At 52.7% G+C, this 13,351-nt stretch overlaps 1 protein-coding gene across 1 annotated transcript; it reads left to right on the forward strand.

The window, feature by feature from the left end:
• Nucleotides 1-2,227: 2,227 nt before the first annotated feature.
• Nucleotides 2,228-13,115, forward strand: BARX1 (BARX homeobox 1). The gene is made up of 4 exons (XM_066618171.1): nucleotides 2,228-2,438; nucleotides 9,122-9,398; nucleotides 10,192-10,276; nucleotides 12,951-13,115. Exons 1-4 carry the CDS (start codon nucleotides 2,228-2,230, stop codon nucleotides 13,113-13,115), a joined length of 738 nt encoding a protein of 245 aa, XP_066474268.1.
• Nucleotides 13,116-13,351: the final 236 nt, after the last annotated feature.

The following is a 13,351-nucleotide window of genomic DNA, read 5'->3' on the forward strand; positions in this document are numbered from 1 at the left end:
ATCTGACGTGTGAAGCGCTTTGCCCAATTAGGAAAGGCAAATACAATACAAATGTTCAATATTATTATTCATTTAAAAAAAAATTAGTTCCTCTGGTTTCCCAAATAGCGGAAACAAAACAAAATAGACAGACAGGAAAAAGAAACATGCTAGGATCAGCTAGGGCAGCTCCATCGCATGCATCTTTACACGGAAGTAAGGACCTAACTTTCTTACCCAACTTTCCAGCACAGATGCAGCCCCCAGACAAGGGAACAAAGGTGACTTTGCATTGTGGGGGCCTCGCCCCCCCCGGAGGATGCAGCAGCACATGCTCCGTTGGCATGGCTGCCTAGGATTGGGCCCGCAGTCTTACTTCGACCAGTGGGATGGTCTTCCAAGCAAATGCGCATTCCAGAAGTGCCTTCAGCATTCAGCGGGACTTCAGAGTGGCTCGTTCATTGTGTTTGGAGTTCCCTGTCATTTGGCAAGCCACTAGGAAGGGGAAAGGCTTCTGGTTTCTAATGTTCGCAGCAATCTATTGTCTAGTCACTTGTGAAATCTTTGGACCCAGTTCCACTCAAATGAAGCCCTCGCCTGATCCTATGCATGTTTACTCTCATGTAAGTTCCACCGAATTCAATGGCGCGGGTCTCCAGTTGGCGCCCACTCAATGCATCAACCATCGAAATAAATGGTACTTGAAGCTACCTCACCTCGACAGGACCAGGCGTTTTGCTTTGGGCCTTTCTGAATTCTCTCAGATAACAAACTGCTACTCTAAACTACAACAACGTTTGTATTGGCAACAGATGCAATGACCAGAGTTTTCTTGAGATGCCTGGAATCTACATTAGGTGGACATTCTGTAAATCTCATGTACAGAAAAATTGGCCCATGTGATCATTTCTGGTCCCAATATTTTGAGTGCCAGGAATCACGCTCCCTGCACTCCAGACTTCGAAGAGACAGCGAAAAGAAGCAGGTGCTGAAATAAGCTATTGCAACTTCTGTGCCTTTGGATGGCAATCTGGGAGGACAGTTACCTTAAAGAAGTGATAATTAAATTCAATGGTAGCCTTGAGGGTCAATGTTGGTGGAATGGAAACCTTTGGTAAATGAGTACCTAAGTATATTCAGGGAATGAACTAAATATCCGTCTGAATTCGCTGCACTGAGATATCCTTCCCTGAAGGCGCGGTACGGCGGCTTATGGGCCAGTGTACCTGGGGGGAAGGGTGCCCGCTGTCTCCAGGGAAAGGTATTATGAATACAGCTTATGGTTCGGGCCCCCAGGCAGGGTGTGAATCAGGCAGTTCCAGGCGAGGAAGATACCTTGATTGCTGTTGTTTGCCCTGTGTGTGTGTGTGTGTGTGTGTGTGTGTGTGTGTGCGCGCGTGCGTGCGCCTGAGCGCGAGAGAGGGGGGACAGCTGTTAGCAAGTCACTTCCTTAAATCCTTCTGCAGGAAGGGAAAGACAAGACTACTCCAATGCCCTGGACCTTTCCCCAGCGGCCATCCCCCCCCCCCCTTTAAGCTTTTCTGCGCTGCTCAGAGGTGGGTCTTCTACTGCCCTCGAAAAGTTGTGCTCACGGTTCAGTTAATTCCCCACCTCCAGCCCGAGTCCAACAGGCGATGCAGCCTCCCTGAGTCCAAGTGGGTGGGAGACAGAGGGGGCGTTGCAGTTCGGTTTGGCCCTGGCTGGGCAGATGAGCCCCTTTTCGGGGGCGGAGGGGCCGGGGTGGGCTGTCTCTCTGAACGCGGCCCGCATGGAGGCTCATTTGCTTGCCTTGGCAGAGGATCAAGCGCCCGTTCCCAGGTACTCCGCCCCTCCCCATTTTTACTACTCCCCGCCCCCCCGCCTCGCAAGCCCGCCGTGCTCAGGCCAGCGCCAGCTCTATAATAGGCTGTTGTCTGGAGCGGCGGCGCTGGGCGGAGAAAGACGAAGAGGCTCCTCTGAGGCCGCGCCTTCGAGCAGCTCCGCCGCCCGGCCCCCGCCGAGAGATCCGCAGAGGCTGCGAGGAGACTGGCCGGCCGGCAGGCAGGCGATCGAGGTCCGCTCAGCGCCGTTTTCCTCCGAGGACTGCCGGGCAGGGCTGGGCGCCCAGAGGCCGCGAGGATGGTCCCTGCCCGGCCCAGGCCTTCCGGGGCCCTGGCCCAAGCGCCGGGCGAGGGGCTGCCCTGAGGCTGGGGCGGCGGAGCGAGGCTGGGCTGGGCGGGACGCTCCCCCCCTCTGACCGCCAGGAAGGATGCAGCACCCCCTGGATCTGGGCGCCGCCGCCGCCCACTACTTCCCAGCCGACGCCTTCGCCGACCACCGCTCGCACCGCTACCGGAGCTTCATGATCGAGGAGATCCTGACCGACCACGCGGACGCCAAAGGCTCGGCGCCCGCGGGGGAACTGCTCAAGTTCGGCGTGAAGGCGCTGCTCTCGGCACGGCCCTACCACAACCCCCTAGGTACGTCTGGAGCCCTTCCACCCAGGCGCCGCCCTGGCAGAGGCAGGTCCACAATAGCTTATCGGGGGGGGGGGCGGTGGTGGGAGCCCCGATTCACACGGGGGAAAACTGGGGGTGGGGAAGAGCATAATACCGCACTTGAGCCGCCCTCTGTCTGCTTTCCTACCGCCGAGCCCTCTCCCTCCACCGCACCCCCAGGGTCATCGGTCTCCTCTGGGTATTATTGTGGTCCCTTTGAATTCAATCTGATGTTGGCTTGGTGACTCTGGATGCGCTGAGGTGGTATCTGTCAGCCAGCGGCGCAGTTCCCCCCATGAGGGTTCTGGTGGAACGCTCCTGGGTGGCTCTTTCAGTGGCATTCGTGTTTTGTACCCCTGCTTGAGGTCAGTGGGACTTGGTCGCAGTCCAGGGTGTCCTTAGGGTGGCGGGCCAGTTGGCCCTCCGCAGGTTGAACTGGAACTGGCAGCCCCACCTTTGACAGTGGGAGAGCTTGGGGGTCAAGTCAAGGACTTGGGGTCAGCTTTAGAGCAGCAACTCAGACAGGAGTCAGACCCCAAGCCTATGCCTGTCTACTCAGAAGTAAGCCCCATTCTAGTCGACTCAATTGTGTGGCTGAGGGCTGGGAAGTCAGAGAAGCTGTTTAAAGGCAGGGCCTCGGGCTGAATCCCAAGGGAGTCTCGTGGGTTGCGGGAGGAGTTCCTTTCCTTCCAGGTCAGCACCGTGACAATGCAGGTGTAGAGAGACAGAACAACGTCACCAGGCCTTATAGATCTGAGACCAGTTGATTGCTAGGAACGAAAGGCAGCTCCTTTTCCATCCCATCGCCTGAAACGAGATGGGTGGCAAGAGTTAGTGCGGTTTTAAAGTTGATTCAAAGTTTGGAAGATGCTGAGTTTGCAATTCGATGTGTTTGTTCTTTGGAAGACCAAGCGTTTGCCTGATGCACCCAGAACTGGTGGAGCAAAACCCAAAGAGTGTATCAGGCAGGCTGCAGGTTGACCCTCGAGAACCCCACTCAAGTCTGTGGACTCGCTTCCGCCAAAGATTGCCCGCAGGATCGGGCTGCCTAAAGTAGGAGAGTGGCCTGGGCGAGTTTCGATAGCGGAGGCAGCGTAGCGGGGCAGGCCGTCCATCTTCCCGGACCCTGTTGGAGCTGGACGTGGTCCTCTGGTCGCCTCCCGGTTCCAGTACGACGAAGATGCTGAGAACCCTCGAAGAAGGGCTAGGACAGAAACACTTTGGGTCTGCCAGGGCCTGGAGGTGCGGAGAAGGCCCCTCCTGAGTCAGGTGCTGCTGCTTCGTGGTAGCGCTGCAGGGCCCCTTCTTGGATCTCCTCGTCCTGGGAGACCCAAGGCTTCGATCTGCAGGACTGGTCGGAAGGAGGCCCTTTCGCCGTCTGAACGCAGCCAGCAAGGGCCTTCAGAAGAAGGAGGAGCGCTTTGAAGAGCCCTGCAAGAAAGGGCCTCCGCCCCCAGGACTGGCCCTGTGCTTGCCAAATGGCCCTGTTTGCTAGTTGAGAAGGTTGGGGAGCCACGGCGGGGGCAGGGCAAGCGTCGGAAAGAAAGAGCGAGCGAGCGAGCTCGGGAAAGCGCTTCAAATGCTCTTAAAATATTCTCCTTACGTGCAATTGCATCATGAAAACCTCTCCGAGCAGGCGCTTGAGTCTTGCTCTAAAACTTGCTCCCCCCTTTTCTGAAACCGGGATTGAAACCCCTGTGGAAAGGGGGGCGGCTTTCGGATAAATGAAAACGACTCTTTCCCAGCAGGGGACAATCCCTGGTCACCAAAGCGCAGATCCCCCCCCCCCAGTTTCTCAACCAAAAATTGAATCAACTGCCTTTTGCAATCCACTTGGATAACCCCATTGCATACTAAGAGTGTGTGTGGGGGGGTGGGGGGTGAGCTATGGGTCCGCTCTGACTCTGAGGACTAAACACAACAACGTTTCAAGTCCATGTAGTCTAGAGAAAGAGAGGTTCTATCTGCGATGCCAAAGGTTCTAGCCTTCTGGCTCCTCTGGTCCAAACACGTTTCCATTCCTTCTTCAAAACCTAAATGGGGGGGGGGGGAAGGCGGAAATCACATCAGTTTCAAAGTCTGCGCGGTAGAAATCCGTTCTCCGCAGCTCCTGCTTTGTTTTTAGTTCGAATTGGATGTGGAAATAAGCAGGCAGCGAATCCCCCCCGCAGCAATCGATGGGATTTCCCTCCCGCTCAGCTAACTGTTTCTAGGATACCAAGACGATCTATAAAAACGGGTTCAGCTGAGCCGGATTGCGGTCCGAACAATAACGAGGAGCGGGGAGGGGGCTGGAAAAGACCAGAAACCGGCCTGGAAAACACGGGATTTGCCCGCAGTTTGGGTAAGCGCCCTTGGGGCCTTCGGATGGGGCTTCTGGCACTCAGAGGTGCCCATTTGGGCCTCTTGGTGTGCTTCGGGTTGAAGGCGAAGTGGTGCTGCGCGGTCCCTCTGCGGCTGGTTTGTGCCTTTCTTAAGCCAGGAGTGGACTTGAGAGGCGGGGGCTGGATTCACGGATCCCCTGCTGGGATCGGGGACATCCCGGCCTTTCCACGCCGGGCGGTGAGGTCTGCTGCTATCTAGATGTTGGTAGGTGCGGCCGGTCGTTTCTCACCGCCCTGTCCTGAGCACGGAAAGATCTTCTCCAGGGCTGCTCGCGAACAAAAGGCCGGCGGGGTCTTGAGGAGTTCGGTTCCCTCGCAGGGCAAGGGGGCGGGGGAGATCCGCTTCCCCACCAGGGCCACGCATCGGATCCGCGGGGAGCCTTGGCAGATACCTGTTCCGAGTTCACACGAGGAAACGGAGTGGATTCGGTTTGGCAGAGAGGAGAAGCGGTGAAGCTGCCCTGCCAAGGAGGCCTCCTCCTTGATCCGCGTCTTCCGAAGCTGGATCAGACTTTGGTGGCTATTCAAAGCGAGCTCCCCCTATCTTTCTCTCTCTCTCTTCCCCCCAACACCAGATCAATGTGGGTCGTATGGAGAGGGCATCCTCCGGATTCCTCAGCAGGAATGGGGAGATTGGCAGGGGCAAAAACATTGCCTTCCTCCCAGCTAAAAGCAAACAGGGAGGCCGTGCCGTCGAAATAAGCGAGACAGACAGACATTGTCCGCGGAAGGCGTTCCTGCGGGGGCCACGATGCCAAGGAAATCATGCGGGTTGGGACCGGAGCATATTGGAACCAGGAGTCAGCCCGCTTCGGTGCATGCGATGGGAGTCAGGAGGAAAACCCGTGACGTTCCGTGGGATGCGATCATATATCCGGAGTAAAACTCTGAACTCAATTGAACTCCCATTGAACTTAATGGGACTTACTTCTGAGTAGACGTGCCTAGGATTCCACTCTTTGACGTCCCCCCAAGGATCAGAACTGAAACAGAGCCTTCGATCCTGGGAGTAAGTCACACTGAGTTCATGGGTTTACTTCTGAGTACACACGGATAGGCTTGTGCTCTGCGTTTTCAGTGAACATTTTTTTTTTCCTCCGCCCAGTGTTGGTTATTGAGTGTTTCGATGACTGTGCTCTCCCCATCCCCAAACCTCCCATTATATGGACGGGCTCAGCATTCTTGTTCAAAGTACGGTTAGGGAGCGTTTTTACCTTGGCTAGAGGAACGGGCAAAATCCGCGCTCTGGTTGGAGCCTTTTCTTCAGTCGTTTGCGACGCTGTTTTACTTAAGGTTTCAACTCCGTGCCATTCACCAGGCAGCGAGTTCCGCTGAACTCAGTAGAACTAACTTCCGAGTAAACATGCATGGGGTCAGGCTGTACACGCACACAGACAGACAGACAGACAGACAGACAGACAGAGAATTGGGGCGGGGGGTGCATTCAACCAAAGCTAAGAACTTTCAAGTGGCAGTGCTGGGGAGGGGGACTTTAACAGATGTTCCATTTCAATCAGTTGAGTTAAGTATCAGTGAAGTGCTATCCTACACACTTACCTGGAAGAAAGTCTCACTGAACCCAATGGGACTCAAGTCTGAGTAAACATGCCTAGGATTGTGTGCTGGATCCTGCCTCCCCTTTTTTTGCAGTCAAAGCAATGGTGAACCCAAACTCTAGCAAATGTTGTTTACTGGAAAAACTATGTTTACTTTTAAATTGCATTTTCAGCTCCTTAATGGAGAAAGAGGGAACAATGTTCATTCACGTTGCCTTAAGGGCCCAATTCCATCCAACTAGCTCTGATGAGCACTGCCAATGAGGCCTACACTGCAGCGGGGGCAGTCACAGAGGCCTCCTCTTACTGGAAAGTTGGATAGGATTTGGAACTTAAATTCGGAACTCCTTGCTACATCAAAGTAACTAATTTATACCGCATTTGATCCGAATAGTACACTGCAGCTCAATTGCACTGTGGATCAACCAATACAATTGGTTTTAAATTCTAATTGACTTTATAAGCACATTGGCAGGCAGTAACGAAAATTTACCTACAATCCAACCAGTACTGGAAATACCATATATTCACTTACACTTAATGTTGATTTTTTATTTTGGAAAAAAAAATGTTCTTCAATAATAAAATCTTTCCACACATATGGCATTTTGGGTGAAATATTTTTTAACACCCCCTTGCCAAACAATAGTGGAAAATCAATTCACATTAGTTTACATCTAGAAGAACCCACATTTTTCATAAAATCAGTGTGACAGATTTTTGCTTTATTGTGTTACCAAAATGTTAATATATTCATTAATCATTAATTAAGATTGATTTAATATATTCTATGAAATTCAAAAATTCTTTCATAAATGTTTTAGAGCACAGACGTAGGCTTATCTACTCAAAAGTAAGTCCTATTGCCTTCAGTGGGGCTTACTCTCAGGAAAGGGTGCATAGGATTGCAGCCCTAGCTTCCTCAAGGCACTTCTTGAACATTGTGGAAATGAGTCTGTTCCTTCCTAAGGTAATAACATTACTGACGACAGAATCAAAGAATGCAAGGTTCTTTGCTAGGCTGAAGGCAAGGCTGCAATCCTGTGCTCACAGTTCTTGCGAGTAAGCTGCATTGAGTAGAACTTACTTACAATGGAACTTACTTCTGAGTAAGCTATGCATAGGGTTGTGTGCTGAAAGCTTGTTGAAATAAGTCGTTTCGGAAGGGTAGCTCTACTACTAAGCCTTCCCGCCCTCCGCACTGCACTTCGGAGTAATGAAAGGAAATAGGATGGGACCTCCGCTTCCTCGACGTCATCTCTGAGGCCCAAACCCAACGTTCCAATCCAACTCTCTTAATCAAGGGAAGATTCACCTTAATTTGTTTACGATTTACACGCCAGCACTTGGAAGTCAAGGGGACGTAGCTTTCCACAGAAGTAGCTGAACCAATCTCTTCGGTTATTTGCTTATCAGCTGGCTGGCTGGTGGGGCTGTAGTAAAAGAATCTCCTTTCCCCAAAGTAAGGCCGCAATCCCCAAACCCCAGGGAGCATGATGGGACTTCACTCAGAGTACTAGACGCGCATAGGATTGCACGCTGAGAGTATTCCTCTCTCTTCTCCAGATCTTTCTCCCCCCCCCCCCACTTTAGAAGTCTCCTGTGGCCTCTCAGACAAAGTTACTACGAAGTAAATCTTATTTGGGAGCTTTCTCCCAAGTAACAGCGCATAGAATTTCCTGCGCACACTGATTTGGGACAAAGTTCAGGTGGGGAATGGAGCCGATTTCTCCCGAGAATCTATAATGCCAGCGCCACTCCTGCTATTTGTGTTTACTCGGATGTAAACCCGCGTGTTTAAATAAGATTAACTGCCAAGTAAATACATGTAGGATTACAGCTGTAGGGGCTGGACGGATCCTCCTTCCACTTTCATTTCCCCTAGATATAGAGCCCATGTGGTAAAGAGAGCCTTGGAATAACCTGAAGTCACATCTAGGCGTAGTTCTTCGAAGTTGTGTCAGTTCCTCGGTGGCCTTCAAGCGGGCTCACTTCCAGATAACTCAAGAGAGAAGCGGAACCTGGCATGGCCAGGTGTTCATTTCCGCCTCCTAGGCTCACTTTCCTGGGAGTAAGCCCAATTTAACACAGTGGGGCTTACGTCTGGATAGACGTGCCTAGGATTGTGCAGTCAGTTCCCTTTACCTCAAGGGGTTGTTGTGTGGATAAAATGGGGAAGGGGAATAAATGCAGTCGAAACTAATTGGGTGATAAAACGCAATAAGTTTATTTATTATAAAGCAAGTCGCCCTTAACATGGAGCATATCAGAGGCCACATTATCTCCCTTAATGACAGGTGAGCATTGAAAGTCATGTATAGGTTTCTTGCCAATCACTTCGTGTGTTCTGAAGGACGAAGTGTGTGTCTGCCTCTACCACTTAGGGGTCTGGAGAAGCCTTCAGATGAAGCCTCAAAAAAGTCTCCTGGGAGGGGGGCAGCCCTGGGGCAAACCACAGCCCAATCCTCTGCAGGTCTACTCAGAAGCAAGTCCCATTGTTTTCAATGGGGCCTATTCCCAGGAAGTTGTACACAGGATTGTAGCCTCAGTCCTGTTGGAGTTTACTCGGGTAGCAAGCCCCCCTGAGTAGTTCAATGGGGAAGTACTCCAGTGTGCCCGGGATCGCGCCGTGTTGCGGGCAGGGGTCTTGCGGGCCCCCTCGGGGCGAGGCGACACGTCCAGCCGGCTCAGGCCCCGCGTCCCTCTTTCTCGGTCTCTCCCGCAGCCGTGCTGAAAGCGGAGCAGGCGGCCGTCTTCAAGTTCCCGCTGGCGCCTCTGGGCTGCTCGGCGCTGCTGGCGGCGGGCTCCGGGCTTCAAGGCGGCTCCGGGCCCCCTCACCTGCCCCTCGAGCTGCACCTCCGCGGCAAGCTGGAGTCGGCCGTCCCAGAGTCCGGCGGCAAAGCCAAGAAGGGCCGGCGGAGCCGCACCGTCTTCACCGAGCTGCAGCTGATGGGCCTGGAGAAGCGCTTCGAGAAGCAGAAATACCTCTCCACGCCCGACAGGTAGGCCGGCCGGCGGGAGCCAAGGAAGGGAGAGTTGGGAGGCGCAGTGGCGTAACCAGAGGGGGGCGAGGCACGCAGTTCTGCGGGGAACCTCCCCGCAGCGTGCAAGCGGCCCCTCTGCCTCCCCCTCGGAGCCATTCCGGGTGCGGGAAGCAAAACGGACACGAATGGAAGAGAAAAATCTCCGTTTTGCTCCCCCGTCCCGGAATGGCTTTGAAGGGAAGGGGGAGGCGCCGCTTGCACGCTGCGGGGAGGTTCCCCGCAAAACTTAGTGCTTTGCCCCCTCTAGCTACGCCACCTGGGAGGCACTCCGAGGCACAGGTCACCCGGAGAACGAGCACCCACCCTGGAAACCAGCACCCCCTTCTCTTGGGACTCCTCGTTCCTTGGCAGTAGAGTGGCGTTTAGGGCCATTCGGCCTGCCCCTGTAACACTGTCTGGGTGCAGAAAGACGCGAGGGTGTTACGCCGGGGGTTCAAACCACCACAACGCTCCCCCCCCCCCGGCCACATCACGACAGCATCTCCACTCGGCCCCGCAGCTCTCTGGACGGACTGAGAGAGCCCCTTCTCTCTTCTCAACCTCAGAGGCTTGGCAGGGTTGTCTTGAACGTGCAGGTCGCTTTGTACGCAGGAGTGCGCTGCAGAAACCATATCTCGGGACGGTCTTCAAAGGAAGGAGGGTGGGGGAGAGAAAGGGATGGGGGAGGAGAAGCACGGGAATCTGCGGGGGGGGGCGAAAGAAGAGACAGACCCAGCACTGATACCCCTTTCTTTCTTTCTCTGCCCTGTAGGATAGACCTGGCGGAATCCCTGGGCCTGAGTCAGCTGCAGGTGAAAACCTGGTACCAAAATAGACGAATGAAGTGGAAGAAAATAGTAAGTGTGCTTGGTGGTTTTAAAAATATATTTATATATATATATTCCATATTTACAGAAGAAACCACAGGAGAAGGGAAGGGATACACCCGATCCTCGAGATTTTCTTGAATTCGTGGAAAGAGGAGTGGCGGCGGTGGTAGGTTTCATCAGTGGCGTAGCTAAATGGGGTGCAAAGCACGAAATTCTGCAGGGAGCCTCACTGCGGCGTGCAAGCGCCCCCCCCTTCGGAGCCATTTCTGGTGGTGGGTGCAAAATGGAGGCCTCAGTTTTGCACCCACCACCCGAGGCTCCGTGCAACACTTAGTGTTTTGCACCCTCCTAGCTACGCCACAGTGCTTTATAACTTCAGAACACCTTTGGGTGGTCGGAGGGATTTGTCTTCTCCCCTTGCCCTGTCCATGCAGATTGGTGACATAGCTGCAGAATGGAGGAAAGCCAGAGTCACTATTGCCAGGGCACGTCACTCACAGGAGCATCTGCCAAGTCAGGCTTGAGGCGGGTTGAGTAAGCCTTTGGATGCATTACCTACTTAGAGCCCAATCCTATCCAACTTTCCAGCGCCTGCGCAGCAGCAATGCAGCCCTGATGTAAGGGAACAAAAATTCCCGTACCTTGAGGAAGCCTCTGTGACTGCCCTCCCACCGCAGAATGCAGCAGATCTCCCATTGGCTCTGCTGCACCAACACTGGAAAATTGGATAGGATTGGGCCCTTCGAGGGCAAACTTAGGTTCGTTGAAATAGGCCCCACTGTACGCTTACTTCCCAGTAAGCCTGCCTCTTGGAAACAGTCAAAGACCCAAGACCAAAGCGGAAGGACAGATTTTGGAATCATCTCAACTGATGGTAGCAGAACCACAGAACCTTCTGGCTGCGGTATTGGACAAACCAGAATCTCACGGAGGGGGAGAGTGTAGGTTATATTTGGGCACTTTCGGATTTAGGGTTGTTTGGTGAGCCAGTCAATGCCAGGGGAACTTGGATACTGGGCAGAAATGTGGTCCTCAGCTCTGGCTAGAATTAGCTGAAAACTGACACACTGCTGGTTTCGGTGGTGGACGCATTCGGAGTTTGATGGTGTTGTTACTCGGTGCCTGCCTATGGTTTACACCGATGCCCTGAATGCGCTTCACTTGTTTCGGGGAAATGAGGTGGGTTTTTCGCAAACAATAGGAGGATTAGCCTGGGAAATTCTGCTAGAGAGAGACGTTGTTCTCGTCATCTGTAGAGTACTCGTAGCTTTCCTTAGAGATAAGGCAGTGTTTATTTCGGTTGTATAGTCAGCTTCTCGTATGCTCATTCTAACCACACTTACAAGGAGGTAAGTACATGTTTCAAATGTGGAAGTTTACTTAGGGCACAATTCTAGGCATACTTCGGGTGAAAGTCAGCATCATTGAAATCGCTGGGCCTGGAGGAACCTTCTTTCTCCTTGTCCCTCCATATACTTGGCATTTTACAGCATAACAAGATCTAAACCAGGCGACAAGAGAGGTTTCTGACCCAAGGAGCTGACAGCCTAATTTTGTCCTTTGGAGAGAAAACTGGGGTCGAGGCTTAATTACATCTAGGTTTATAAGTCAATGCATCCAGGTTTCTTCTCAGGGAATTACCTGGAAGCCAGTTTGAAATACTGTTTAAGAACATAAGAAGAGCCCGGCTGGATCAGGCCATAGTCCATCTAGTCCAGCCCATTTAGTCCATCTTCTTGTGTCTCACAGTGGCCCAACAAATGCCCCAGGGAGCACACACGACCACAAGAGACCTGCATGCTGGTGCCCTCCCTTGCATCTGGCATTCTGAGTTCATTGAAAACTGAACTTCCAAGCAAATATATAAATGACAGGGGAATGTTGGCTATTCATGGCCTGGATGGGCAATACATTCATTTTCCTGCAGGCAGGTAGAGCCTCTCTCTCTCTCTCTTCCCCCCCCCCCCCCACTCAAGATCATCTCAAGAGTAACCAGCACGCTTAGGTAGTCGTAGAAAGAGAAAGGGTGTCCGTTCTTCCTTTCACCACCTACCTCAGAGTGGCTGGCACTTTGAAAGTGAGTCACTATGTTCCGTGGACCTTCGTCACAGGAAACTGTGCATAGGAGGACTGCAGCTTAAATGAACATGAACTCTGTGTGTGTGTTAGATATTTCAGATGAATTTGCAGAGGGGACACGTGCACAATTACCTTCGTGGTTAGGAGGAAGTGGTAGAGGAGCCAAAGTTTATATTTTCCAGGTCTAGATTCCACATAGCCAAAGGGATTCTGCACCACTCCATCCCATCCATCCCCCCCGCAAGTGTTTTTAACAGGAGCATGGAAGGCAGAGATCCAACCGGTCATGCTTTCTTTCTCAGGGAAGTGTGTTGCTGGGGGAAGCTTTACCCGTTGAATTTCTCCTGTTTCAAGGCAGTGGAACGGGAGGAGGGAGATGATCGGCTTCCTTGGTCCTCAGGGTCACGCAGGCCAAAATAGCTGCAAGATGTTTGTGTTGGTTACCTCCAAAAGCCTGGTGTCAGAATCCTGAGGAACTAATGGTTTTTTGTTTTTTTTTATCATCGGGCTGAGTGAGGCTTTTTTTTGGGGGGGGGGGGTGGATTTTGGTTTCCCAGCTGGGGTGATGTCTTGCCTGTACTTGCTTTTTCCTCCCAGCATTCAGGCCTTTGGATTTTTGCAGGTCCTGCAAGGCGGGGGGCTTGAATCTCCCACCAAGCCCAAAGGTCGCCCCAAAAAGAACTCCATCCCCACCAGCGAGCAGCTGACGGAGCAAGAGAGAGCGAAGGAAGCGGAGAAAGAGGCCGAGAGCCTGGGCTCCACCTGCCAGGTCAGCCAGGAGGAATAACCAAGCGCCAGAGGCCAGGCCTCGCTGATGTGCCCTTCTACGCCAAGACTTACGGTATTCTGAAGGAACCTTGATCCCAATGGCTTTTCTAATGCTTAGAGGATGGATTCTCAGTGAGATAAGAATACTTTAAAATAATAATACCAACACCATAGACATCTAGCACACATCTTCCTTGGGAGGACCTCTAACCGCTAGGACTAACCTCCAGCTTGAGCTCCTTGCAAATCGACTCG

The sequence above is a fragment of the Tiliqua scincoides genome, chromosome 2 (assembly GCF_035046505.1).
Source record: "Tiliqua scincoides isolate rTilSci1 chromosome 2, rTilSci1.hap2, whole genome shotgun sequence".
Classification (NCBI taxonomy): domain Eukaryota; kingdom Metazoa; phylum Chordata; class Lepidosauria; order Squamata; family Scincidae; genus Tiliqua; species Tiliqua scincoides.

Bases quoted from the DNA above. Each gene is read 5' to 3' on its own strand.
- BARX1 (XM_066618171.1), top strand. From the start codon at position 2,228: ATGCAGCACCCCCTGGATCTGGGCGCCGCCGCCGCCCACTACTTCCCA. The intron at 9,399-10,191 runs GTAGGCCGGCCG...TCTGCCCTGTAG, and splicing joins TACCTCTCCACGCCCGACAG to GATAGACCTGGCGGAATCCC. The intron at 10,277-12,950 runs GTAAGTGTGCTT...GGATTTTTGCAG, and splicing joins GAATGAAGTGGAAGAAAATA to GTCCTGCAAGGCGGGGGGCT.